Source organism: Paramormyrops kingsleyae, unplaced genomic scaffold (assembly GCF_048594095.1).
Source record: "Paramormyrops kingsleyae isolate MSU_618 unplaced genomic scaffold, PKINGS_0.4 ups27, whole genome shotgun sequence".
Classification (NCBI taxonomy): Eukaryota; Metazoa; Chordata; class Actinopteri; order Osteoglossiformes; family Mormyridae; genus Paramormyrops; species Paramormyrops kingsleyae.
The window spans coordinates 2,446,429-2,474,213 of NW_027325965.1; the positions used below are offsets into that span (position 1 = coordinate 2,446,429).

General features: G+C 44.1%; 2 protein-coding genes and 1 long non-coding RNA gene across 5 annotated transcripts; 1 reads left to right on the plus strand and 2 right to left on the minus strand.

The window, feature by feature from the left end:
• Positions 1–13,967: 13,967 nt before the first annotated feature.
• On the plus strand, positions 13,968–15,842 carry LOC140583966 (uncharacterized). Of its 2 annotated transcripts, XM_072707888.1 has the most exons (7): positions 13,968–14,345; positions 14,439–14,509; positions 14,666–14,842; positions 15,115–15,164; positions 15,242–15,295; positions 15,366–15,428; positions 15,605–15,842. In XM_072707888.1, exons 1-7 carry the CDS (start codon positions 14,173–14,175, stop codon positions 15,755–15,757), a joined length of 741 nt encoding a protein of 246 aa, XP_072563989.1. In that variant the 5' UTR covers positions 13,968–14,172; the 3' UTR covers positions 15,758–15,842. The 2 variants fall into 2 exon arrangements, 1 of the variants encoding a protein (XP_072563989.1); XR_011986028.1 differs by lacking the exon at positions 15,242–15,295 and having other exon boundaries at positions 15,366–15,842.
• LOC140583967 (uncharacterized) lies at positions 15,843–17,510 on the minus strand. 2 transcript variants are annotated; one of them, XR_011986030.1, is made up of 4 exons: positions 16,846–17,510; positions 16,556–16,668; positions 16,348–16,459; positions 15,843–16,247 (listed from the first exon to the last, which is right to left on the minus strand). It is a non-coding gene; the product is annotated as an uncharacterized lncRNA (long non-coding RNA). The 2 variants fall into 2 exon arrangements; XR_011986029.1 differs by having other exon boundaries at positions 16,556–17,509.
• Positions 17,511–22,100: 4,590 nt separating this feature from the next.
• LOC140583963 (uncharacterized) lies at positions 22,101–27,773 on the minus strand. The gene is made up of 2 exons (XM_072707886.1): positions 26,987–27,773; positions 22,101–22,876 (listed from the first exon to the last, which is right to left on the minus strand). The coding sequence occupies exons 1-2, from the start codon at positions 26,997–26,999 to the stop codon at positions 22,101–22,103; spliced, it is 789 nt and encodes a 262-aa protein (XP_072563987.1). The 5' UTR covers positions 27,000–27,773.
• Between the last annotated feature and the right edge of the window lie 12 nt (positions 27,774–27,785).

The window sequence follows — 27,785 nt, forward strand, 5'->3', positions numbered from 1 at the left end:
TGCCTGTACAGTATGTGTCTGCTTGCGTGCCAGTATGTGTCTGCATGCGTGCCTGTGTATGCGTGCGTGCCTGTGTGTGTCTGCGTGCGTGCCGGTGTGTGTGTCCGTGCCTTTGTGCATGTGTGTGCATGCCTGTATGTATGCCTGTGTGTGTGTGTGCAAGTGTAACTGTGCATGCCTGTGTGCTTGCGTGTGTGCGTCCCTGCCTGCGTGCAATTGTGCGTGCGTGCCTGTGTGTGTCTGTGTGTGTCTGCGTGCGTCCCTGACTGTGTATGTACCTGTATGCATGCCTGTGTGCGTGCATGCGTGCCTGTCGGTGTACCTGTCTGTGTGCCTGTGTGTGTCTTCTCCGGAGAGTCGCCACCTTGTCGTGGTGGGGAGGCTTGCGTGTGCCAAAGATCCCGAGAGCGATACCGTCTGGAGCCACGCTCCTGGTAGGGTCACCCTTGGCGGTAAGGTTGAGGGGGAGGTGCCAGACAAAGCGCGACTCAAGAAAGACCTCAACAGCGGAGCAGGCGGAGGATTGTGTCCAGGCATGCAGGTGGATCACAACAACGGCTGTGAAGGTGGAAGAAGGCTGCAGCAGAGATGGACCTTCAGCTGTCTTGGAGTCCATGCCGTTGATAATAGGTTTGTCTCTGTCAAGGACCGTGTGGTGGCTGTTTATGCCCCAGTCTCCCCGTGTCATCATGGGGTTTCCCCCCACAGTCCCAAAACATGCTGTGGCGAACTCAGGTTAGAGGGATGGTGGAGAGGGCAAATCAAACGCTGAAACGGAAATTGGCCAAAATTTCAGAGACGACAGGCCTGCCCTGGGTCGATGCAGGAAGGCCGATGCGTGTTTTGTCTCCCTCACGATATGTTACACTGGAGACCGTGGATGGGGATTTTCTGACTATCTCTCACAGGTCTGCGGTGAGCGATAGGTGCAGCCTGGGACCAGGTTCGTGCCAATTGGAGGAATGCGGACGGTAACCCATTACAAGCTGTGACACCGCTCGAACCAGGGAACTGGGTGTTAGTTCGTGACTTGAGAGGGAAGAGATGGACCACGCCGAGATGGAGGGGACCACACCAGGTCCTGATGGTGACCCCTCACGCAGTGAAAGTGGAGGGAATCGACGCCTGGGTCCATCGGGTCCACTGCAGACGCGTGTCCGACCCTGGTGGTTCCTTCAAGACTGGCCCCCGAGAGGGTCACAATTGTGTGGAATCTACGGGATTCCGTACACCAATCATGATATGGCAGTCCTAAATCAAACTTGCTCCGGCTCTTTGTCCGTCATGGCTGCTCTGCTGACTGCATGCTTATTCACGGAGCAGACGGTCTCTTAGTCGAACTGAGCAATGGTTTGGGGTTTATTCCATCCCTTGGTGTAGCAGACCTTCAGACAGAGGTGGCTGCCCTGCAGGCTGCAGTTGAAAAAGTGACCAGTCAGACACTTGACACTGTGAAGGCCGTTAAAGGTGAATTATCCACAGCGAAGCAGGTAGCTCTGCAAAACCGTGAGGCATTGGATCTCCTATTAGCTGAGAAAGGTGGTGTTTGTGCTATAGTGGGGAAAGAATGTTGCACGTACATCCCTGATTCCTCTCAGGCTGTGCAGGATCTAGAGGACGCAGTGCACAAACAGCTGTCTGAGATACATGAAGAGCATGGCCTGTTTGAGTACAGCTGGGACAATTGGTTCTCACTGGTTTATCCGGGGTGATTAAACCATTAGTTTTTAGTATATTGCTTTTGCTTGTAGTGTTGCTACTAATCATATTGCTAGTTCTGTCTTCCCAGGCAAAATCTCTTATGTTCCTGCGGGCTCCCTCTTTTCCATACGTGGATGATCCTCCCATTCCTGCCTGGCTCTATGGACCTCAGCCCCCGGTCGTCATCAATGTCACCAGCAACACCAACACCGCTGGTGACTCGTGTTCCATCCAACCGCCACCGGCCCACTTCTGCCCGTTGCGCTTTCGTCCAGAGGACTACTACACCGTGGACTCTGATTATTTGTGAACAGCGCGGATCTCACGTGTTCAAAAGGGGGGAGTGTAGAAGAAAAATTGGACATTGGTAGGCCCGGGAGGGGAGGCATATTGGGTCTGTTATGTCTTAGGCTTTAGGCAAGAAGAGATTGTTTTGAACACTGCTCTACGTTTGAGCTCCATTTGTTGGTGTTTTGTGACCAATCAGGACTTAGAAGTCCTTATAGGGAATTGGGAGTTATGCTTTATCAACTGGTGGCTCTGTGTGCTCGGGGTACTTGGTACCGAGCGCCAGAGTGTGACGGGAGCGTTTGTTGGAATTGCTGGAATAAAAGAGATTTTCTTTACTCACCAAACTGAGAGGTCCAGACTTTTATTCTAGGTAACTCTCTGTGTTATCACACTGTAAAAAACATCTGTAAAATAAGTCAAAAGTCTGCCAGACAAAACCTGTTAACGGTGAAAAATATTTTCAGATAAGATGGTTAAAATCTGTTAAAATACAGTAACTTTAACTGATAGGAATACAAATTTATGCCATACTTCAACAGGTTTTGTAAGTTTTCTATCACATTAAGTAAGTTTAATAACATTTTTCAAGGTTGAATGATTATCTGTAAAAATAAGTTGTTAAATCACTAAATATTTTTGTGAAAAAAAATGGAAAACTGTCAATTTTAAATATCCTGTAAAACATTTAATTTAACCTGTAATTTGAAGGTTTTTAAGCTATAACTAAACAAGCCTTGTCTGGTTTTGGAAGGACCAGTTATCTATATGTACCACATAAAAAGACAAAAAGATCAGGTGGCAAGATAGTTTATTTTGCTTTTTCATTATTTCAGCACATTACCTATTGAAATGGAAAAAATACAGTAAGCAAATTAGTCTCCAACTTGGGACAAATAACCTTAATAACCTTAGGTAACAACTGCACAGCTTCCAAAAAATGTACAGAATTCAACTGGACCTTTTGGAACAAAGACTTAACTAGCCCTAACCCACACGAACACGGGGAGAGCATGCAAGATCCACAAAGAAAGCCTCAATGGGCATTCAACCCGGGGATCAAACCCAGGACCTTCTCACTGTGAGGCGGCAGCAGAAACCGCTGTGCCACCACACTGCCCACATATGAACATAAGAACATAAGAAATTTACAAACGAGAGGAGGCCATTCGGCCCATCAAGCTCGTTTGGGGAGAACTTAACTAATAGCTCAGAGTTGTTAAAATCTTATCTAGCTCTGATTTAAAGGAACCCATGGTTTTAGCTTCCACTACACTAGCAGGAAGACTATTCCATACTCTAACTACACGCTGTGTAAAGAAGTGCTTCCTCAAATTTGTTTTAAAATGTTCTCCCGCTAATTTCCACTTATGGCCACGAGTTCTGGTATTTAGACTAATATTGAAATAGTAGTTTGGCTGAACAGCATCCAGACCCGTTAGAATCTTATAGACCTGAATCATATCCCCCCTTAGTCTCCTTTGCTCAAGGCTAAACAGATTCAGTTCCGCTAACCTCTCCTCATAAGACATTCCTCTAAGACCAGGAATCATTCTCGTAGCTCTTCGTTGCACCTTTTCTAAAGCAGCAATGTCCTTCTTGAGGTATGGTGACCAAACCTGCACACAGTATTCTAGGTGGGGTCTTACCAAGGAATTATATAAGTGTAACATCACCTCCCTTGACTTAAACTCCACACACCTAGAGATATAACCCAACATTCTATTGGCCTTTTTTATTGCTTCCCCACACTGGCGAGAGTGGGACATGGAAGCATCAACATACATACCTAGATCTTTCTCGTAATCAGCTACCTTTATTTCAGTGGAACCCATAAAATATCTGTACTTTATATTTCTGCTCCCTGCATGGATTACCTTACATTTATCTGTGTTAAATTTCATCTGCCAAGTATCAGCCCATTCGCTAATTAAATCCAGATCCCTTTGAAGCCTCTCTGCTGCTAGATCAGTATCTGCTACACCGCCCACCTTGGTGTCGTCTGCAAATTTAACCAATTTACTGTATGTATTTGTGTCAATATCATTAATGTAAATTAGGAACAATAGTGGTCCTAAAATTGAACACTGCGGTACCCCACTATGAACGGAGGCCCACTGTGACATTGTGCCTCTAATAACTACTCGCTGCTTCCTGTCAGTTAGCCAGTTTTTGATCCAAACTGCCACAGTTCCTAAAATCCCTGCAGCTTTAAGCTTTAACAAGAGCCGTTTGTGGGGGACAACATCAAAGGCCTTCTGGAAATCTAAGTAAATCACATCATAGGCCTTTTTGTGATCAATTTCACTTGTAGCTTCCTCAAAGAACTCAAGTAGATTCGTTAAGCAGGATCTACCTCTCCTAAATCCATGTTGGCTATCCTTTATAATGTTATTTGCATCTAGGTAATCTACCATTTTCACTTGAATTATAGCTTCCATTATTTTTCCAGTAATGCTAGTTAAACTGATTGGCCTATAGTTTGCTGGATTACTTCTATCCCCTTTTTTGAATATGGGCGTTATGTTGGCATGCTTCCAATCAGAAGGTACCTCACCCGCAGATAACGATTTCTGGAATATTAAAGTTAAAGGTCGGCAAATAATATCCCTCATCTCTTTTAAAACTATAGGTAAGATGCCATCAGGGCCCTGTGATTTATTTATTTTGAGCTTAGCTAGGCTTTGCAAAGCACTGACGTGGAGAATTCCTCCCGCTGTGCAGTGTCCTTTGCAAGTGGAGGAAGTTCATGCCGAACTTTATTCACCGTGCCCAGTAGCGTTGTTTTGCGCTGAAGCAGTCTGTGTGACAGTGCCAGTGAGGTGAAGAAATTGTCCGTTGTGACATTTCTCTCATCATCCAAAAATGGCTCCATCAGATTCATGACCACGTTCTCTGCCAGCCTCTCCCACTTCTGACGACTGGGGTCCTTTCCGAAGTAAGGGGATGCATTGCAGACATATTCGGTCTCCAAATCTGTGGCCATCCAGAACTTGATCCCAAATTTGTCCGGCTTGGATACGATATACTGCTTGAATGGACAAGGAACCTTGGTAGGGAACAGCCGTTCATCTATGGTCATGTGTTCTCCTGGAGTGAAACTCTCAGCACAGTTCTTAGTGAAGCATGTCCAAATGTCAGAGATCGCAGCAAATTTGTCTTTATTAGTCCCACAAGTGGAAAATTGCATCGTCACGGCAGAAAAGTGGACAGTGCAAGACAAGAGTAGCAAAATTAAAAATAATAGAATAAAAACTGTACCAACAGTACAGTATAAAAAGTGCACTATACAAACAATCTGGGAACATAAATTTGGATGAGTATATTGAAAAATATTTATATATATATGTGTGTGTATATGTAAACAGATAAATATATGTATGTATAAATAGAGTGTATGTATATTATGTACAGAGTGGATATATAAATATATGTACAGAGTGGATATATAAATATATGTACAACACTGGATATATCTATATGGACAGGCACGCAATGGAGTGACAGGGATTGACAAGAACTAATATTGCACATAGAAACTACCATGGTGTATTGGATGTGTGTGTTTGTTAGTCTATGTGTGTGGGGTCAGCTGCAAGGACTTTGTTGCAGAGTCTGACAGCGAACAGCATTTGAGCATAAGTATCTGAGTGAAGGTATTTGTTAACCTGGAGAGGCGCTTCTATGGGGTCACCTGTCTGTGTGGGACCATGTTGTTCATACTGCAGACAGTGAGTACATTACGCCTGCCTGTCCATGTTACATCGCAGGATTGACCTGATCAAACTTAGGCATCTTGAGTGTGAACTGGATCATTAGCACCTAATAGCTGTGCTTTTATTATAGGTGCTCCACATTTTATTTACATTTTTAAAATATTTCTCCTCTTTCCATATTTAGCTGTGAGGTCTTCGGCAATGCCACCCGTTTTGTGTCACACTGTTGGGTGTCAGCAGGAGCCAGCTGACTTTCTATTTACTTGTCTCACCTCGTCTCAGTGACCTCCCATCATCAGCAAGGAACGGGAGAGATATACTGTATGTTGTCAGCTGAGCTCTAGTCTCCTTCTTATGTTCCCCTTCTGTTCAGGTAATGACCAGCTCCTTTTTTGAAGCTTACTCCAGCCTGAGATTTGGTTAGTCTGTTGTTTGACTAAAGTGTTTTTAACTTCCACAGAACTCTGGGGGCTGGCCGGGGATGGTCAACTTCCTGTGCAGGGTCACAGGGGGTCTGGAGACTATCCTGAAAGCTATGGGCACAAAGCAGGGAATAACCCAGGACGTGGTGCCAACTAGGGCTGCACGATTTGGGGAAAATATCGAATCGCCATTTTTCTGACAGAAATTGCGATTACGATTTGATTTGCGATTTAATTTTTTTATGTCAAGCTTCAGTTCAATATTCAGTGTGTAGTAATTTTAAAACATATGACACAGGATGAGATACCATCAGTATTAACTGGTCTATATTCTAATGCAAGGATAAGAATTTAAAGATGTGATGTGTCAAGTTAAACAAAGTAATAATGAAAACAATTGCAGCATAAAGAAAAATAGCGATCTTGCAGGTAACGCCTCAGTTGATCTGTTTGGGCGGTAGGCGAACTGTAATGGGTCTATGGAATTTGGGATGGATGAACAGATTAAGTTCTTTACCAGCCTTTCAAACACCTTCATGGCCAGAGATGTTAGGGCTACCGGGCGGTAGTCATTCAGGCTGGAGGGCTTGTTGTGCTTCGGGACGGGAACTGTGGTGGACCGTTTAAAACACGTTGGCACAATAGACAGAGCTAGGGACTCATTGAAGATCTTAGTGAAAACACCAGTCAGCTGATCAGCGCAGCATCGCAGGACTCATCCTGAAATCCCGTCTGGTCCCGCTGCTTTTCTGATGCTCACCTGCTTCAGAGCCCGGCGCACGTCGCGCTCTGCCAGGCTAACCAGAGCCGCGCTGCTGTCCTCGCTCACCGAGATCAGACTGTTGTTGTCTCCGTGGTGAGAGCTGTTTATCTCAAACCGTGCGAAGAACGCGTTCAGCTCGTCGGCGAACACAGCGTAAGTGCTCAACGCAACGGCGTGTTTATTCTTATAGTCCGTGATTGTATATATTCCTTGCCACAGTCGGCGGGAGTCATGAAGGTGAAAATATGACTCCACCCGTTTCCGGTTTTAACAGCAGGCGCTGTTAGAACTACTTAAGACTTCTGAGTTGGCGTGTAATCAGCGTGGACGCTGGTAGCTATGACCATGCTGGGACTGATGTATCTCCAAGCTTAACTTCTGGCGTATCCTGCTAATACTGGGACAGGTATGTGTTGTTAATCCTGTACATGTCTTTGTCATGTCAGGATATTATGATTGGCCTGTTTGCATTTTTACCGTGTCCATGTTGTATTGTTTGTTTCAGAACATTACACTACAGTCTGGGGTAACCTGTTGCATGTATTGTTTACCCAGGCTGTTTTAAACTGTTTTGTATACTACCCAATTGGGAGTTAAGTGTTGCTTTATTCAGTGTGTGTCAGGGTCAGCCCCTGCTGTGGTCCTACCGAGTCCCTTCCCCGTTTGACCAGCAGGCATTGCTGGTCATCCCGTCCTTCATGTTTGTCTTGGAGTTTCCCCTGTTCTGTTGGCCTCATGGTTCAACACCTTGAGCGTCTGGTTGTCTTTGTACCTTCTGTCCTGTGTTTGAATCCCACCTCCTGTTTTTGTATTTTGCTCCCTAGTTTGTCTAGTTATTGTATTTGGTGATTTTTGGTTTTTGGTTTTGTTCCTTGTGCCCCTGCTTGTCTTAATTACCTGTCTGTAATTCCCCAGTGTTCTGATTACTTGGTTAGTTCTTAGTTTCCCTGTTTAGTTCCTTTTGAGTATTAGTTTCACCTGTACCCCGTTTCCCTGGTCTTTCTTAATTAGCCTCACCTGTCCTGTGTTAGTCTCGTTAACCCTTAGTATTTTAGTTCCTGCTTCTGTTCAGTTCCCTAGTGGTTCATTGTGTTCTGTGTGTGATGTTTCATGGATGTTAGATGGTTTAGATATTTTCAGTGTTCAACGTGTATTTTGGTTTTGTTATTTAGTTTTTGTTAATCCCTTTTTAGTTTTGATCCCTCGTGGTCCTTTTGGTTTTGTTGTGTTTTCTGTTTTATTTAATAAACCCCTTTTCTGTTCCTTGAGCCGCAAGTGGGTCGTCCACCCTTTTTCTGTGCCTGCACTATGCCTCGCTCCCGTGCCCGAGCCGCCCGGATCCATGACAGTGTGCTAGTTTACAGTATATGCTCTCTGATAATTAGCATTCACTTAGCTAATGTATACATGTTTGTTGTTGCTGGTAAGTTTCTGTCAAACTCTAGTATTTTAAAACATTAGCATTCGCTAGCTGTTCCCTAGCCATTTAGCTAGTGGTTCTTAATGGATGAGTCATCATTTAACTGAACACAAGCACTTAATTGTGTGTCTGATTTATAGGTCCATATGGCTATGTTGCATGGCTAGCTGCTGTTCTCTGTACTGTGTGAATGTGGTGCTGCTCATAGCTTTATGTATTTATTTTTTTTCTTCTGTTTCTTTGTTGTGCATTTTGTTTTCCTCTAGCCTGTGCGCTGTAGCTTAAGTGTAATTGCTCTGTACGCCACAGGCTAGAGTGGGTTTATTTTTTTATTTGTATTTTTTTCTTTTTATCATTCTTATTGTCTAGTCCCTTAGCCCCCTCCTTTATCCTTAATCAACCTGGGTGCTGCTTGCACAGGGTTGCCTAATGTGTTTGAGGGAGATTACACTGGAAAGCTGGGTTCCCTAGCCTTTTTTTGTGTTAACCATTGAAAGTCTTGCAGTTCCACATAGTGTGAAGCTCTTTTGTTTGCCCCGGCTGTTTTAAACTGTTTTGTATACTACCCAATTGGGAGTTAAGTGTTGCTTTATTCAGTGTGTGTCAGGGTCAGCCCCTGCTGTGGTCCTACCGAGTCCTGAACTGCAAGACTTTCAATGGTCACTTAAGGTACCTGAGTACTGTGAGGGTTGCAGGTATTGGATTGAAGTGTGTATTAGGATAAGTGGGTTTGCACAGTCACGTGTGCTATAGAAACCCTAGCTTCCCACCAGTGTGTCTACCCGCCCTTGGTTCAATAGGCCTCTGTCCCAATGTCTTGGTGATTTGTTTTCTTTTTTCATCTTCCCCTTTTTGTCTGTTTACTGTCCCTTCCCCAACATCAAGGTAGTGACCTATTTAATTGGTGACCAATCAAGAATATTTGTTGTTAAAGGTTGTACTTTTATATTTCTGTAAAACCTGCATCTGTACTTCTTATTAGAGCATTGTTCCCTTGCTCTGGCACACTCAGTAGGTAGTGAATCGCAAGGGGTGGCGTAGTCAGTGTACAGTAAGGGGCGCCACAACTAATAACACTCAAAATACCGTAATGTTCATCATAACAGAGTGGCTGTTCTGTCCTGAAACCGTAAAGCTGGAATTTTTTTAAACATAATATGCATTTTATAAAAAGAAGTTCTCAGATGACACCGCCATTAAGACTCAAAAAATTGGCCAAAAATGATGTAGAGAAGTGCAAACGTGATGAAAGTCGTACCCCTCGTTGCACAACCTCATAAAGGTTTTGTTTTTTTTAAATGATCATTCTGGTTTTTTTTTTTGCAACCAATTTTTTATTGGGTTTTACTACAATGCACAAAAAAGTGACACATCAAAAACTGTTCAACATACAAAACAAAAAAAACACCAGAACCAAACCCCCCCCCCCCCCACCGGAGCAAGACATTAAAGGAAACAAAAGAATATACATCTATATACATATACAGTAATATACATACAGCAATAATAAATAACACACATACACCTATAAATGCAAATGCATGCACACCCCCAGACATCCACATAGATACACAACACACACACCAAATATATTGCCATATAGCATATCTACATAACCGTACCAGAACATAAGAACATAAGAAATTAACCAGACACAATAGGTGATGTGCTCTCCTCAATGTACTGTAGTACAAGTGAAGCATTACGCTCCCAATTGTTGATAGTAACGTCTGAGGCACCATTTATTCAAGCAGCAGACAGCTCCAACATGATCAGATTGTAAAGGGAAGCCCTCCAGACTATGAAAGTGCAACGACTCGGGTCTTTCCACCTTGAGACCAACAGAAGCTTTGCAGCGACAGAGGATAAAGAAATCGTCTGTTGCTGAGAAGGGGAAAAAGAAAGGAGAGAGAACTCTAAGAGTAACAGAGATTGAGGAGAACAAGGGACAGTCACATCCAGCAGATCAGAAAGAAAGGAGGAGACCGCATACCAAAGAGCGGCCACAGGTGGACATTCCCAGAACATACCAAGGGCTCTAAGTGGGCACAATTTACAAAGGGTATCAGGATCGAGAGCCATAGCAAAGCGCAATCGTGGAGTACAGTACATCCTGTGCACAAAACTAAACTGAACGTGCTGGTGATTGGGATTTCTAGAAGCCCGCATAATATTTTTAAAAATGGTGCGCCAGCACAATGGAGAAGGAGAAGAGATATCACCCCATTTACGGGCAACAGGTGGAATAACCTGACCAGCATTACGCAAAAACATGTCCAGCGTGGAGACTGGTCTATTAGATTTGGACAGGGAAGCCACAAATTTGCAAAAGGGGTGAATAGGCAAAGGAGCAGAGAAGGAAATCCCACATGTTCTGAAGACAGATCGCAGTTGTAGAAAGAAAAAGAAGGAAGAAGGAGGGATAGGAAATTTAGAGCTGAGAGCCTGGAACGTGAGGAGGCCAGAGTCATCAAATAGATCACCCAAAACATGGATTCCGGACGAGATCCACCGGGAGTTTGTGATGGGCTGACCACCAATGTTAAGCGCTCTATTAAGAAATACTGGTGTATTTGAGTGCCAGACAGGGACAGAGCCAGTGCGCTTCTCGACCCGATGGAAAATCTGCACAGCATAAGACACAATTGAGCCTAGCACAGGTTTAGCTGCCTTAGCTTTCAGGGAGAGAAAAGGGAGATGTTGCAGCTGATGCGGACGCGCCAGATTCTCCTCTATTGGAAACCAGGAAGGCGGTGATGGGGGAGGCTGAAGCCAGTGCCAGACCGAACGGAGAACAAAGGACCAGTGGTACCATTCATATTCCGGTAGAGCGAGACCCCCATCATCTCTAGAAAGAGTAAGAAAGGAGTACCTTATGCGAGGCTTGCGGGCATTCCAGAGAAAGGACGTTACTGTCGACCGGACATCTTTCAAAAAGTGGGAAGGGGGCGGCAAAGGAAGCATAGCACTTAAGAAATTTAAGCGGGGCAAAAAAAAAATTTCCCAGAGGAAACTCCAATTAAGCCTGTCAAAGGCCTTCTCGGCATCCAATGAGAAAAGAGCAGTGGGAGGAGAGGAAGAATAATCATTTTTAACAATATGCAGAAGACGACGCATATTGTCGGCTGCGTAGCGAGCTGAAATAAAACCAGTCTGATCGGGATGTACAATCTTAGCTATCATTAACTGAAGGCGGCGAGCCAACACCTTAGCCAATAGCTTAACATCAGAGTTCATTAAAGATAGGGGACGGTAGCTGGAACAATCAGCAGAGTCTTTGCCCTGTTTTAAAAGCAAAGAGATTATCACAGAATTTAAAGCGGGGTGGAGCTGAGAGGAGCGTATGGCGGAGGACAGCATACGAAACAGAGGGGAGGCTAACTGTGCCCAGAAGGTGAGCAGCACCTCAGCTTGAATACCATCCATCCCAGGAGCTTTATTCTTAGAAAATGACTTAAGGGCCTCAGTGAGCTCACAAAATGTAATGGGGGCTTCCAGTAGTAAGGCATCCTGCTGAGCAAGTATAGGGAGAGAAGCCAGGGAAAAAGGCGAGTCCAGGGCTGTCTGAGATGGAGGGCTGTCGGATAAGTAGAGATCCTTATAGAAATCAAGAAAACGGTCATTAATTTCAGAAGGGTTGGTGGTTACAGCTCCATCCTTGAATTTTACACTTGAAAAGTGTCACACTGGCGGAGCCTAAGCGCCAACAACTTACCAGGCTTAGCTCCACTAGCGTAATACCGTGTCCTAGTGCGATGTACAAGAAATTCAGCCTTACGCAAAAGTAAACCACTGCGTTCGGCCCGCACCCTGGCGATACGAGCCTCATGCGCTTGGTCCAAATGCACCAATGCACTCCAAATGTGTCTCCTGCAAAAAAGCAATGTCCACCCTATTTCTAAACAAAATGTCTGTGACACTAGAGCGCTTCTGAGGGGTCGAAAGCGTCCTCACGTTCCAGGTAGCCATAACTAAGTTAGCCATCAGCAGCTATAAAAGACATAGATCCACAGCACAATACTGGAGAGAGAGAGACAAAGAGGGAGACGTCAATAGAGTAGCACATCGTTAGAGAAGGAATTAGTGAAAACCCATAAACAAATAAGCTCCAGTAATACAAACCCCTAACACCCCATAAGACAGAACACCATCATCCAATGAGCCGAAGGGCGCGAACCCCAAGGCAAAACAACCACAAAACACCCCCCTCCCCCCCATCCCCCCAGAACAGCGCGGGGCCAAAAGCCAGCGCGTGACACGCAGGGGATAAGGCATGCGTGAATACTCAAGCCCGCCGGCCACCCCCGGCGTAAACTACAAAGCAAAATCAACTATAGAACAGACACAAAATCGTTAACAGAAAAGCACCCGATTTATATACTCCACACGCACAGTGTGACCGCAATATAATAACAGGCAAACAACAAAGCAGACCGAATAAGCATATTAAATTGGCCAGGACCCGGTGGAGGTGAAAGCGCCGATTGCCTGAAGAGCTTCTTCTGGGTCGGTAAAAAACCACTGGTTACCCGCAAAAGAAAGGCGAACTTTAGTCGGGTACAACAGAAAAGCAGGAACACCAGCTTCCCGAGCCTTCTTCAGAACGGGGGACATAGCCTTGCGAGCTCGGGCCGTCTGGGCGCTGTAATCGGCGAAAAAAAGGATTTTTCGTCCCTCGAAACGAACCGGCGATCTCCGAGCCTCCTGCAGTATAATCTGCCGTTCGGTGTAGCGTAGGAGATTCAGAACAATGGGGCGCGGGCGCAAACCATTGCCACTGCCGGCAGACACCCGATGAGCCCTCATCACTTCGGGACTGAAGTTGGTAAGACCCAGAAACCACTTCGCCCACTGAAGATCCAAAAACCGCAGTAAGTTGCCCTTCTCCACGTCTTCCGGAACCCCGACGATCCTGATATTATTTCTCCGCTCCCTATCCTCCTGCTCGGCAAGCTTATTACGAAGGAGACCAACTTCGAAATTGAACCCCAGTTCAATTTCGTGTTTCTGGACTTGGCCTTGAAACAACTCAAAAGATTTACCGAGCTTTTGCTGCTCCACCTTCAGATCGCCGACATCAGCCCTCAGATCTGTAAAATTCCTCTGGAAGGAGGACGGCAGGTTTGTATGGAGAGACTCGATCTGCTCCTTAACAAACTCTTTTAACCTGCAAACATCCGAACTCAGCGCGTCAGCGCTGCCCGCCATGTTGCCAGCGCTGACGCAACATGCCCGCACATGTTTTTGTGCTTTCTTCGCCGGACTTGCGGTCGAAGATTGAGGAGGTGTTCTGCGCCCAGAGTGATCCATAATAGCAGTAAAGTTATGCGGACGAGTTCAGCAAAGTAAACCAAAATAAAAGTGCCTGATAGACATTCAAAAAAACGGGAAACCGGCGGTAGGACTTGGGGAGCGAGACTAAAACGCCGCCATGCACCACTGAGCGTCACGTGGTCCCTCACCCCATGAAGGTTTTAAAAAAATGAGAGAAAAACAAAAAAATAAACATTAAAACACACCAAACAAAACAATAAACAGGACAGAGCTGCTGTAACTCGCTGCTGATGAGAGAAAAAAAACAAAAAACAAAAAAAAACAATAGTCGGTAGTGGCAGCCCTAACGTCAACAGTATAAACAGAGAGCACCAGGGGGGTATTTCACGAAGCAGGTTTTGCAAACTCTGGGTTTAAACTTGAACTCTGAGTTGATTAACTCTGAGATGTCAACCTCTGAGTTTTTGGTTTCAGAACAGGTGATAACGATTAGTTTACAAAACTCTGAGTTCAATTAACCCTGATTGTCACGCGTGCACGAGCACATAAAAAGGCTCTATCAATGGCATCCAGAGAAAATGATTCACCATGACAACACAAGGAAACAAATCTCGCGCTTCCAATTTCACCCCAGTGGAGCTTGAATTATTAATGATGGCGTATGCTGAATATGAGCATGCCATATCAAAAAAAGGAAACACGATTGCTGCTGCGAAAGAACGGGAACAAGCGTGGCAGAAAATAGCTGACCGAGTGAATGCGTAAGTATTGATAAGAACGATGTTGATTGATGTATATTTAAGAAATAATACTAGTTTTTCTATATTCTCTCTAATTTAATTTCGTTGTTACAGTTGTAACCCAGCAGGCATAAAGCGCACTTGGCAGCAAATAAAGATGAAGTATAAAAATATAGTACAAACAGGTAGGCACTGGACGATTGGGAGGTTTTGCTTGTCTATAAGACACAAAAGCTACAGTTTCATCTTAAATCTGGCAGCATGTAATATTGTTTAAATCTTTTTACAAGGTTCTAAATGTGGGCTTGGGTGCATATGTTCACATTTTACCTACATATTAGCCAATAGGAAAAAGGCAGAGGCCCGAAAAACTGGTGGGGGTCCACCACCAACACCTCTCACAGAGGCTGAAGAGATGGCTCTCAGCCAAAACACTGGCCGGCCCATGGCTGATGGCATCCTAGGAGGAAGCTCCTCCGATACAGCCATGCCCCAGGACAGAAGTTCTTACATAAGAAGTAAGTAATTCATATGAATGATGTATGTGCATTTGTCCAGTGTTGGCTCAGTGATGGCTATCCATTAAACTCATCATCAAACCCATCATAATCGAACCGATTGTAATTTATTTAAAAGTTATAGATGAGTATAATTTGATAGATGTCATTACTTCATGTACATACTGTTGAAAGACTGTGATATTTGAAAGACTGCCCACTGTTGTAAAAGTTATATTGAAAATGTGCAGGTCTCTGTTGATGAATTGCCTGTAATCCACATTGTCTTGCAGTTACTGATGGAGTAATCTCTGTTGTGGAACCGCCAGACACCCATGAAATGGTACATACTCTTCTCGAGATTTTTCATACTATGTCTTTCATTATTGGTGTATGCAAGTAAGAGAGTCTTCACTACAGGATGAAGACACCTTGTCAGCTGTCACAGGGAGGGAAGATGTAGAGCAGCCTATGGTATGCACTTTCTAACAAATACGTCATGTAAGTGATGCACCATTTTAAAACATTTATCCTTTCTTCACAGAGCAATGCAGAGAATCTCCAGGGTGAACCGACTGCATCCACAGCCACAGCGCAGCTTACCTCTGTAAGATGCTTCAGTATTTGCCTGCCAGTTATTGAAAAATTGGATTAAGAATCATTCTTCTCATTAAATGAAAATGTTGTTAGCTACAAGTGTCTGTTTTCTAAGTTATATTCATAGTGGTACAATTTTCACAGTGCAATACTGCCAAGATGTAACATTTTTGTGTATTCTAATAGCTCCCTGTAAAGCAGTTGTACAAAATATACCTTGAGAAACAAATTGAAAAATCGGATCTGGAAATGGAACACATTAAACAAAAAATGCAGAAAACCCTAATAGAAATACAAATATTGGAACATCAGTTAAAGGTGGGTAGTGGCACAAGTTGATGGATCGTTAACTGTCTTTCAAAACAAAATATTAAAATACTGTTTTGCATATTCAATTACAGGAAATAAAGAAGAGTTCATAAAATGATTGTCATTTGTTTTTATTTGCAACTTATTTACTGGAAATGATTAGAACATATTGCGTTTCGAACAGCTTGTCCATCTGTTGCATCAACAGGAATGTCAGGGTTGTTATCAGGGTCAACCTCTGGGGCAGCAACCCAGGTTTCTCTTCTCATCATTGCAATATTGTGCAGGACTACGCATGCAACAATGATATCACAGGCCCTTTCTGGGGTGGCACGGAGGCCACGAAGGCACTGGAAACGGGCCTTCAGTATGCCCAGGGTCATCTCTATTCTGGCCCGGGTCCTGCTGTGAGCCAAGTTATATCTTTGCTGTGGGCCAGGCTCAGGATCAGGGTATGGGGTCAGCAGATAGGGCTGGCATGGGTACCCCCTGTCACCGAGTAGGTAACCACTGAACTCCCCTACAATAATGAGTAGACAGTTTACATGTTAAGGTGCAATATGAGGGAACAAGATATTGCTTAAAGATTATAATATACTGTAGCTACATTATATACTCACCACGAGCAAGTCTAGCACTCAGTGTGCATTCACGGAACATTCTGGCATCATGCACAGACCCAGGCCACTTTGCCTCCACGTTGCTGATGACATAGGCTGCATCACATATAATCTTCACAATGCAGAACAGTGATTAGTTACTGTAGATGTACTGTAAAGTAGGCCAATAATTCAATGCAGTAAACTACTAAAAGCTAGAAACACCTACCTGCACATTAATACTGTGGAATGACTTTCTGTTCACATAGTCTCCTTCATTTACTGAAGGAGCCTTAATGGGAATATGTGTGCCATCTATGCAGCCAATCACACCTGGAAATCCTAACAAAGAGGGCATAAGTCTACTTAATTTTAACAGGTACTGCAGTCAGTTTCTAGTTTTGTATGGTGTTACAATGCAAAAAGTGTAACTGTATTTTATCTAGTCTTAACCTACAATTGTTTATTGCTTCAAATCTTAAAGCATATTACTAAATATATGAGGCTATTACTTCATACCTGCAATTCTGTGGAATTCTTCCTTGATTATTCTACTACATCTGTGACCAGGAAATGCCACAAACGTGTAGAGAAAATGTTTAAGCGCAAGAGTAACCTGTCTGATACACCGGCAGACGGTTGCCTTAGAAACATGTTGAGCGTCACCAATATTATACAGAAAGCTGCCATTAGCAAAAAAGCGAAGTGCTGTACAAAGAATTTGCTCGGAACTGAGAGGATGTCCACGGTGTGTTTGACGAGCAAAATGAGGGCTAAGAATATTGTTGAGATAAATGATTGTCTGTGATGAAAAACGGTAACGCTCTAACAGAAAATCATTTGTAAACGATAAAATATCTAAACGGGGTCTGATCACCCTCTCCTGACGTAGATTCCTGCGGATAATTTGTGCTTCGATGTCGACCGGTCTTTCGAGAAAAGGACACGCCATGTCTGAGAAAGTACTTGCTTCAATCTGACTGTTCATTTAAAGAGGAGGAACTCAGAGTTACAGGGATTAAACCTGCTAGCGAGCAGGTTAGCTTCACGGGGTATGTTACCGCGGTAAATGACTCAGAGTTGGGCTCAACTGGCTTTTTGAAACCGAAAACTTTGAATTTCCCTTAACTCACACACAACTAACTCCGAGTTTTCACTAAACCCGCTTCGTGAAACGGCCCCCAGTGATAAAACAATATAAATAAAATTAAAGTAATGGAAACAACATAGACAGACACAGCAACGGTACAGCATGAGGTAATAGTGGCAGTGTGAGGAAATGTTAGTGTCATGTCAGACAGTGTGTGAAGACGATGTCTTGGAAGCTGTGTGCCCGAGGAACTTGACCCTGTTGATCTGCTCCACACCATCCTCTGCGATGTAGCTAGGACTTTGGAGAGTCACCTGCTTGTCAAAGTCCAGGATCAGCTACTTGGTTTTGCTAACGTTGACGGTGAGGTTGTTATCTCGACAGCATCCTTCAGGATCTCTGACCTCCTCATCATCGTTGCAGATCAGACCAATGACGGTGGTGTCGTCAGCAGCTTCAAGATGGAGTTGGAGCGAAACTTGGTTACGCAGTCGTGGGTGAAGATGGAGTAGAGCAGGGGGCTCAGCACACTGCCCTGCGGGGTTGCCCGTGTTGGTGATGATGGAGGAAGAGTTCTTCCCACCGATGCACACTTGTTGGGAGTCTGCCGGTGAGAAAGTCCAGAATCCAGTTACAGTACATGGTGAAGAGCTGACCCCAAGTTCAGGAGCTTAGCCGTGAGCCAGCATGGAATGATTCTGTTGAAGGCTCAGCTGTAGTCCACAAGCAGCAGCCTGATATAACAGCTTTTATTGTCCAGGTGAGCCAGGTTGGTGTAGAGTGCCTGGAAATATTCCTGCAAAACACACAGAATACATTAAGAGTACCCATTTTTCCACAGGCCAACAGAGCAACTAACCCCAGAGGTTGACCAGGATTACACTACAGCTTTGGAGGACTATGTTCAGCCAGATCTGATATGCATACAAGACACATACTGAGGGGGTGTACCTGCGTTAATGTGGCTCTGACTGCTGGACTGCAGCAACACCCTGGCTTCCTCCATCTCTGAACCCTCTCACCCTCGCTGGCAGCACCTCGGGGCCTACAAATCCCAGCATTCAAGAGGTGAAAACACAGACCCAGAGGGAAATTGGGAATAGCCTGTTAAATGAGGCAGAAGCAAAAACATCCTTTGACTGTGCTCTTTATTCGTGTCTGTATAAATCTCACCGAGTGGAACTTTACAGATTAAATACTGGCTGAGAATGTAAATGTAAACGCTGATAAGGAGTCAGGAACATAAAGTGCTCATGTAGTGCACACCTGGGTCCAGAGGGCACTTGTTCAGGTGGAAAACTGAACAGGCATCCTTCATGCTAAATCACAGCCGGTGCTGCTCAAGATGATGGACACTGTGGGGAAAGAGATTTGAATGAAAAGACACACAAGAGTAACAGTGCAGACTGTGAATGAGTCTTTGGTCACGTCTCCCCAGCTCATGCCTGTGCCAGGCTCCATACTGACCCTAAAACTGTCTTTACACACAGGAAACTCACAAACTCAACACAATATGATCCTTACCTTGCCTGAGGAGTTTCACCTGGTTACTGAGATGCCAGGCAGCACAGACAGTCTTACCAGCAACAGATCCGCTATTAAGGGGTGCGAAGCATCTGCTGCCAGCACATGGCTTTACGTCTGTCAGCTGCATTTGTGCTGCTCCTCCCTCCTATAAAGCAAACGGTATTGAGATTGTGCAGAGTGAGGGACTTAGGGAGTAATACAGAAGAATAAAAGCTGAATCCCGTATCCAGGCGAGATGCGTGGCTGAGAGGCTGATGAACGTTTCAAACTCTTACCTCCACCGTACTGACAGCTGTTGTGCTGCTGTGGCGTCATGGCATCAAAATTCTGTTTCTCCAGGCAAGAAAACAACCAAGACCAACCTTAATTATCTAAAGACTTTGAAGACTGATATAAATGGTAAATACGAGACGTGAGTACCACCCAACACTACCTGGTACTTACTGAATACTAAGTCATGCAGAAATGTAACCTAAAGTTAATTATGGGGACACGTGCCCGTCCGCTGCAGGTCTATTAAACTCTTTCATACTTAAAGAACGCTTACAGTTATTACTTTATAAGGACTAATAAAACTGCAGTAAATTTATGGAATATATACTGCAGCAACTACTTTTTGGTCATTTATTAAGTAACTGACTAATATTTTCCTGCGGGATCTTCTAATTATGTTGAAATAAAAATGTAACTTACAGCGTAAAAACATGGAATCCAGTCAGAAGCGCATGGGCCTCTTGTGCGGTGGAGGAGAACTTGAGCCGCTGGTGTCGTCGGGCTCGGCCTTGCGCTTCCTCTGACTGGTGCCAGCGGGCCTCTGAGGAGGCCTCTCCTCCTGCCTCATGCCCCATGTTCGCAGAGAACTGCTCACATGCACGGGGACATGCACGGACATGACCACGGTGTGGTCATCGCCGTAGTCCGTAATGCCCCAGAGTCCCTCGGGGATGCTGAGCTCATCCAGCTTCCGCAGGTAGTTGCAGCCTTCGATCTCAAGCTGCTGCCACGTGCTGTTAGGGCCCACAGGGATCCAGAAGGTGGAGCTGGAGGGCTCAGCATGTTCTGGCTCAATCTGACTTCCAGGTTGAGTGTCAGAAGCCACAGATAAGGATGGAGATGAGGGCTCATCTTCACCCCAGGCCAAGGGGAGAGCCTCAGGAAGCCCATTAGCATCCTCAGTCGTGGATGCTGGAGCTGCAGGGGAAGCCTCCCTTCTAGAGCTGGGTGATGGCAGCTCCTGTCCGTAATGGTCATCCTCCTCAGCTGGTGATTCTCCATCCCCATGCTGGACACCAGTCTCTGTACCATGATGTACCACTTGCAGCCGTGCAGTTGCTACGTGCAATAGGCTGGGATCCAACTCCTCCCCAGTGAGCCGCCAATAAAATGAAGGGACACTGAGGGCCAGAGACTGCAAGTTCTCCATGGTCAGTGGGCTCCTCTCGAAGTTCACAACCAGAATGGAGATGAACTTGTCCTCCACAAACTCATGAACTGGGACAAAGTGGAACACAGAGAGATATATAAGAACATGACAATAACTGGATAAATACTCTACTACAAAATCAGTTTAAAATGAGTCCATGGGCTTCAGATTGTCAGATAAATGAAATAATGTGAATTACCGATAAAGCTAAGAAAGCTAAACCAGAAGACAACATCCATACATACGCTTACTCTCACACATATCCAAATGAATAAATATTAAATGAAACACATTTAGTCCTGCACTTTTGTCACTAACAGTGATCTTGCTTTTCATTTTCTTATTATTTAAACAAGATGAGCAAGAATGGGAGACAGAAGGGGAGTATAACGAACGGCATTTCCTATCACATCGTTACATTTTCTCATTGTAAAACTCTGCTTCCAATGTATCCGTTTGCAGTTCAAAATACATTTGTTTCTGTAGATAAAAGTTGAATTATTCAACAGGTCGGTTATTTTACCTCGAAAACCAAAGGTGTTACTTATCAGCTTTACCTCAAAACTAACAAGCATTAGGCCAATGCAGACTTGGCCGTTCATTTCGTCCGTCACATACCGGGAGCTACAACTTTATTATCATTTAATCACTATAATCATTAATACCTTCTGGATCCATGTTCTCCACGTTTAAGGAGTGATGGATTCGAAATCTCATCGAGTAACAGTCCTTTATCTCAACTATCTGCACCGTTTTGCCAAGAGCGAGAGTTTGCGCATCCAGAAAGTTTAACCGTTTTTGTTTTATTTCAAACTGCCTTCATTGACCGGAAACCGTAAATATTTTAAACTCTGCGCTAAGACACATTCGCATGGCGTTAGTTTTACCGATTCTGACGGGATAAGAAACGTGCGCAATTTCTCAAAATTACCACACAGTGGAGAATTAATGCCGGCAGGATCTTACTGTCTACAAAGCAAGTTCAATGCAAGCATAACCTTCACAAGTAAGACGAAGCATGGCGGCGGAAAAGAACAACATTTTTATTTTACAATTACTTCAAAATTAGGAACAAAAATACGACCAAAAATTCTTTAGTTTGACATGTGATCAAAATACAGAGTAAACTAATACATGATAGCATGCATGCAAAAGATCAACGGCAGAACAGGGACTTTTAACGTTGTCTGCATTAAAAAGGAATTAACCATCCCTCTCAATATAAAATTGGGATAATTTTTTTCTCTTCAGAGGCCTCCATAGAATAGTGCATCCATCCCCTCACTCATGTGTATAGAGACGTATCCTAAGGCTCTGTCAGCAACATTCAGATCAACAACAGCATCAACAATTTCACAGCTAGTTTTAAAACTTGCTTAAACGCACAGTGATTGCAGAAAATGATAAACAAATTAGGTAATATTAATTAAATTATTAAATTGTGCAGATTAATAGTCAGAAAAGGTTTTTCAATTTTACATTATGATAAATGAGAACTATAGGTGATTACTAATTATTGTTAACTAATTTACTGTATGAATTTTTCCCCCTCGTTGTTAAAAATCATTATATGTCAGGGTGCCAGTCAGTGGAAGCACACAGACACGTTGGCCAGCTTTCCTATTCAACTACTTTTTGGTCATTTATTAAGTAACTGACTAATATTTTCCTGCGGGATCTTCTAATTATGTTGAAATAAAAATGTAACTTACAGCGTAAAAACATGGAATCCAGTCAGAAGCGCATGGGCCTCTTGTGCGGTGGAGGAGAACTTGAGCCGCTGGTGTCGTCGGGCTTGGCCTTGCGCTTCCTCTGACTGGTGCCAGCGGGCCTCTGAGGAGGCCTCTCCTCCTGCCTCATGCCCCATGTTCGCAGAGAACTGCTCACATGCACGGGGACATGCACGGACATGACCACGGTGTGGTCATCGCCGTAGTCCGTAATGCCCCAGAGTCCCTCGGGGATGCTGAGCTCATCCAGCTTCCGCAGGTAGTTGCGGCCTTCGATCTCAAGCTGCTGCCACGTGCTGTTAGGGCCCACAGGGATCCAGAAGGTGGAGCTGGAGGGCTCAGCATGTTCTGGCTCAATCTGACTTCCAGGTTGAGTGTCAGAAGCCACAGATAAGGATGGAGATGAGGGCTCATCTTCACCCCAGGCCAAGGGGAGAGCCTCAGGAAGCCCATTAGCATCCTCAGTCGTGGATGCTGGAGCTGCAGGGGAAGCCTCCCTTCTAGAGCTGGGTGATGGCAGCTCCTGTCCGTAATGGTCATCCTCCTCAGCTGGTGATTCTCCATCCCCATGCTGGACACCAGTCTCTGTACCATGATGTACCACTTGCAGCCGTGCAGTTGCTACGTGCAATAGGCTGGGATCCAACTCCTCCCCAGTGAGCCGCCAATAAAATGAAGGGACACTGAGGGCCAGAGACTGCAAGTTCTCCATGGTCAGTGGGCTCCTCTCGAAGTTCACAACCAGAATGGAGATGAACTTGTCCTCCACAAACTCATGAACTGGGACAAAATGGAACACAGAGAGATATATAAGAACATGACAATAACTGGATAAATACTCTACTACAAAATCAGTTTAAAATGAGTCCATGGGCTTCAGATTGTCAGATAAATGAAATAATGTGAATTACCGATAAAGCTAAGAAAGCTAAACCAGAAGACAACATCCATGCATACGCTTACTCTCACACATATCCAAATGAATAAATATTAAATGAAACGCATTTAGTCCTGCACTTTTGTCACTAACAGTGATCTTGCTTTTCATTTTCTTATTATTTAAACAAGATGAGCAAGAATGGGAGACAGAAGGGGAGTATAACGAACGGCATTTCCTATCACATCGTTACATTTTCTCATTTTAAAACTCTGCTTCCAATGTATCCGTTTGCAGTTCAAAATACATTTGTTTCTGTAGATTAAAGTTGAATTATTCAACAGGTCGGTTATTTTACCTCGAAAACCAAAGGTGTTACTTATCAGCTTTACCTCAAAACTAACAAGCATTAGGCCAATGCAGACTTGGCCGTTCATTTCGTCTGTCACATACCGGGAGCTACAACTTTATTATCATTTAATCACTATAATCATTAATACCTTCTGGATCCATGTTCTCCACGTTTAAGGAGTGATGGATTCGAAATCTCATCGAGTAACAGTCCTTTATCTCAACTATCTGCACCATTTTGCCAAGAGCGAGAGTTTGCGCATCCAGAAAGTTTAACCGTTTTTGTTTTATTTCAAACTGCCTTCATTGACCGGAAACCGTAAATATTTTAAACTCTGCGCTAAGACACATTCGCATGGCGTTAGTTTTACCGATTCTGACGGGATAAGAAACGTGCGCAATTTCTCAAAATTACCACACAGTGGAGAATTAATGCCGGCAGGATCTTACTGTCTACAAAGCAAGTTCAATGCAAGTATAACCTTCACAAGTAAGACGAAGCATGGCGGCGGAAAAGAACAACATTTTTATTTTACAATTACTTCAAAATTAGGAACAAAAATACGACCAAAAATTCTTTAGTTTGACATGTGATCAAAATACAGAGTAAACTAATACATGATAGCATGCATGCAAAAGATCAACGGCAGAACAGGGACTTTTAACGTTGTCTGCATTAAAAAGGAATTAACCATCCCTCTCAATATAAAATTGGGATAATTTTTTTCTCTTCAGAGGCCTCCATAGAATAGTGCATCCATCCCCTCACTCATGTGTATAGAGACGTATCCTAAGGCTCTGTCAGCAACATTCAGATCAACAACAGCATCAACAATTTCACAGCTAGTTTTAAAACTTGCTTAAACGCACAGTGATTGCAGAAAATGATAAACAAATTAGGTAATATTAATTAAATTATTAAATTGTGCAGATTAATAGTCAGAAAAGGTTATTGAATTTTACATTATGATAAATGAGAACTATACTTGATTACTAATTATTGTTAACTAATTTACTGTATGAATTTTTCCCCCTGGTTGTTAAAAATCATTATATGTCAGGGTGCCAGTCAGTGGAAGCACCCAGACACGTTGGCCAGCTGTCCTATTCAACTACTTTTTGGTCATTTATTAAGTAACTGACTAATATTTTCCTGCGGGATCTTCTAATTATGTTGAAATAAAAATGTAACTTACAGCGTAAAAACATGGAATCCAGTCAGAAGCGCATGGGCCTCTTGTGCGGTGGAGAAGAACTTGAGCCGCTGGTGTCGTCGGGCTCGGCCTTGCGCTTCCTCTGACTGGTGCCAGCGGGCCTCTGAGGAGGCCTCTCCTCCTGCCTCACGCCCCATGTTCGCAGAGAACTGCTCACATGCACGGACATGAGCACGGTGTGGTCATCACCGTAGTCCGTAATGCCCCAGAGTCCCTCGGGGATGCTGAGCTCATCCAGCTTCCGCAGGTAGTTGCGGCCTTCGATCTCAAGCTGCTGCCACGTGCTGTTAGGGCCCACAGGGATCCAGAAGGTGGAGCTGGAGGGCTCAGCATGTTCTGGCTCAATCTGACTTCCAGGTTGAGTGTCAGAAGCCACAGATAAGGATGGAGATGAGGGCTCATCTTCACCCCAGGCCAAGGGGAGAGCCTCAGGAAGACCATTAGCATCCTCAGTCGTGGATGCTGGAGCTGCAGGGGAAGCCTCCCTTCTAGAGCTGGGTGATGGCAGCTCCTGTCCGTAATGGTCATCCTCCCCAGCTGGTGATTCTCCATCCCCATGCTGTACACCAGTCTCTGTACCATGATGTACCACTTGCAGTCGTGCAGGTGCTACGTGCAATAGGCTGGGATCCAACTCCTCCCCAGTGAGCCGCCAATAAAATGAAGGGACACTGAGGGCCAGAGACTGCAAGTTCTCCATGGTCAGTGGGCTCCTCTCGAAGTTCACGACCAGAATGGAGATGAACTTGTCCTCCACAAACTCATGAACTGGGACAAAATGGAACACAGAGAGATATATAAGAACATGACAATAACTGGATAAATACTCTACTACAAAATCAGTTTAAAATGAGTCCATGGGCTTCAGATTGTCAGATAAATGAAATAATGTGAATTACCGATAAAGCTAAGAAAGCTAAACCAGAAGACAACATCCATGCATACGCTTACTCTCACACATATCCAAATGAATAAATATTAAATGAAACACATTTAGTCCTGCACTTTTGTCACTAACAGTGATCTTGCTTTTCATTTTCTTATTATTTAAACAAGATGAGCAAGAATGGGAGACAGAAGGGGAGTATAACGAGCGGCATTTCCTATCACATCGTTACATTTTCTCATTTTAAAACTCTGCTTCCAATGTATCCGTTTGCAGTTCAAAATACATTTGTTTCTGTAGATTAAAGTTGAATTATTCAACAGGTCGGTTATTTTACCTCGAAAACCAAAGGTGTTACTTATCAGCTTTACCTCAAAACTAACAAGCATTAGGCCAATGCAGACTTGGCCGTTCATTTCGTCTGTCACATACCGGGAGCTACAACTTTATTATCATTTAATCACTATAATCATGCTACAACTTTATTATCATTTAATCACTATAATCATTAATACCTTCTGGATCCATGTTCTCCACGTTTAAGGAGTGATGGATTCGAAATCTCATCGAGTAACAGTCCTTTATCTCAACTATCTGCACCATTTTGCCAAGAGCGAGAGTTTGCGCATCCAGAAAGTTTAACCGTTTTTGTTTTATTTCAAACTGCCTTCGTTGACCGGAAACCGTAAATATTTTAAACACTGCGCTAAGACACATTCGCATGGCGTTAGTTTTACCGATTCTGACGGGATAAGAAACGTGCGCAATTTCTCAAAATTACCACACAGTGGAGAATTAATGCCGGCAGGATCTTACTGTCTACAAAGCAAGTTCAATGCAAGCATAACCTTCACAAGTAAGACGAATCATGGCGGCGGAAAAGAACAACATTTTTATTTTACAATTACTTCAAAATTAGGAACAAAAATACGACCAAAAATTCTTTAGTTTGACATGTGATCAAAATACAAAGTAAACTAATACATGATAGCATGCATGCAAAAGATCAACGGCAGAACAGGGACTTTTAACGTTGTCTGCATTAAAAAGGAATTAACCATCCCTCTCAATATAAAATTGGGATAATTTTTTTCTCTTCAGAGGCCTCCATAGAATAGTGCATCCATCCCCTCACTCATGTGTATAGAGACGTATCCTAAGGCTCTGTCAGCAACATTCAGATCAACAACAGCATCAACAATTTCACAGCTAGTTTTAAAACTTGCTTAAACGCACAGTGATTGCAGAAAATGATAAACAAATTAGGTACTATTAATTAAATTATTAAATTGTGCAGATTAATAGTCAGAAAAGGTTTTTCAATTTTACATTATGATAAATGAGAACTATAGGTGATTACTAATTATTGTTAAATAATTTACTGTATGAATTTTTCCCCCTCGTTGTTAAAAATCATTATATGTCAGGGTGCCAGTCAGTGGAAGCACACAGACACGTTGGCCAGCTGTCCTATTCAACTACTTTTTGGTCATTTATTAAGTAACTGACTAATATTTTCCTGCGGGATCTTCTAATTATGTTGAAATAAAAATGTAACTTACAGTGTAAAAACATGGAATCAAGTCAGAAGCGCATGGGCCTCTTGTGCGGTGGAGGAGAACTTGAGCCGCTGGTGTCGTCGGGCTCGGCCTTGCGCTTCCTCTGTCTGGTGCCAGCGGGCCTCTGAGGAGGCCTCTCCTCCTGCCTCACGCCCCATGTTCGCAGAGAACTGCTCACATGCACGGAGACATGCACGGACATGACCACGGTGTGATCATCACCGTAGTCCGTAATGCTCCAGAGTCCATCGGAGATGCTGAGCTCATCCAGCTTCCGCAGGTAGTTGCGGCCTTCGATATCAAGCTGCTGCCACATGCTGTTAGGGCCCACAGGGATCCAGAAGGTGGAGCTGGAGGGCTCAGCATGTTCTGGCTCAATCTGACTTCCAGGTTGAGTGTCAGAAGGCACAGATAAGGATGGAGATGAGAACTCATCTTCACCCCAGGCCAAGGGGAGAGCCTCAGGAAGCCCATTAGCATCCTCAGTCGTGGATGCTGGAGCTGCAGGGGAAGCCTCCCTTCTAGAGCTCGGTGATAGCAGCTCCTGTCCGTAATGGTCATCCTCCTCAGCTGGTGATTCTCCATCCCCATGCTGGACACCAGTCTCTGTACCATGATGTACCACTTGCAGTCGTGCAGGTGCTACGTGCAATAGGCTGGGATCCAGCTCCTCCCCAGTGAGCCGCCAATAAAATGAAGGGACACTGAGGGCCAGAGACTGCAAGTTCTCCATGGTCAGTGGGCTCCTCTCGAAGTTCACGACCAGAATGGAGATGAACTTGTCCTCCAAAAACTCATGAAC

What these genes read in the sequence shown, in the direction of transcription:
- LOC140583966 (XM_072707888.1), top strand. Translation starts at nt 14,173, where the DNA reads ATGACAACACAAGGAAACAAATCTCGCGCTTCCAATTTCACCCCAGTG. An exon ending in ATAGCTGACCGAGTGAATGC is followed by an intron (nt 14,346 to 14,438) that starts GTAAGTATTGAT and finishes TCGTTGTTACAG; the next exon opens with TTGTAACCCAGCAGGCATAA. An exon ending in CAGAAGTTCTTACATAAGAA is followed by an intron (nt 14,843 to 15,114) that starts GTAAGTAATTCA and finishes ATTGTCTTGCAG; the next exon opens with TTACTGATGGAGTAATCTCT.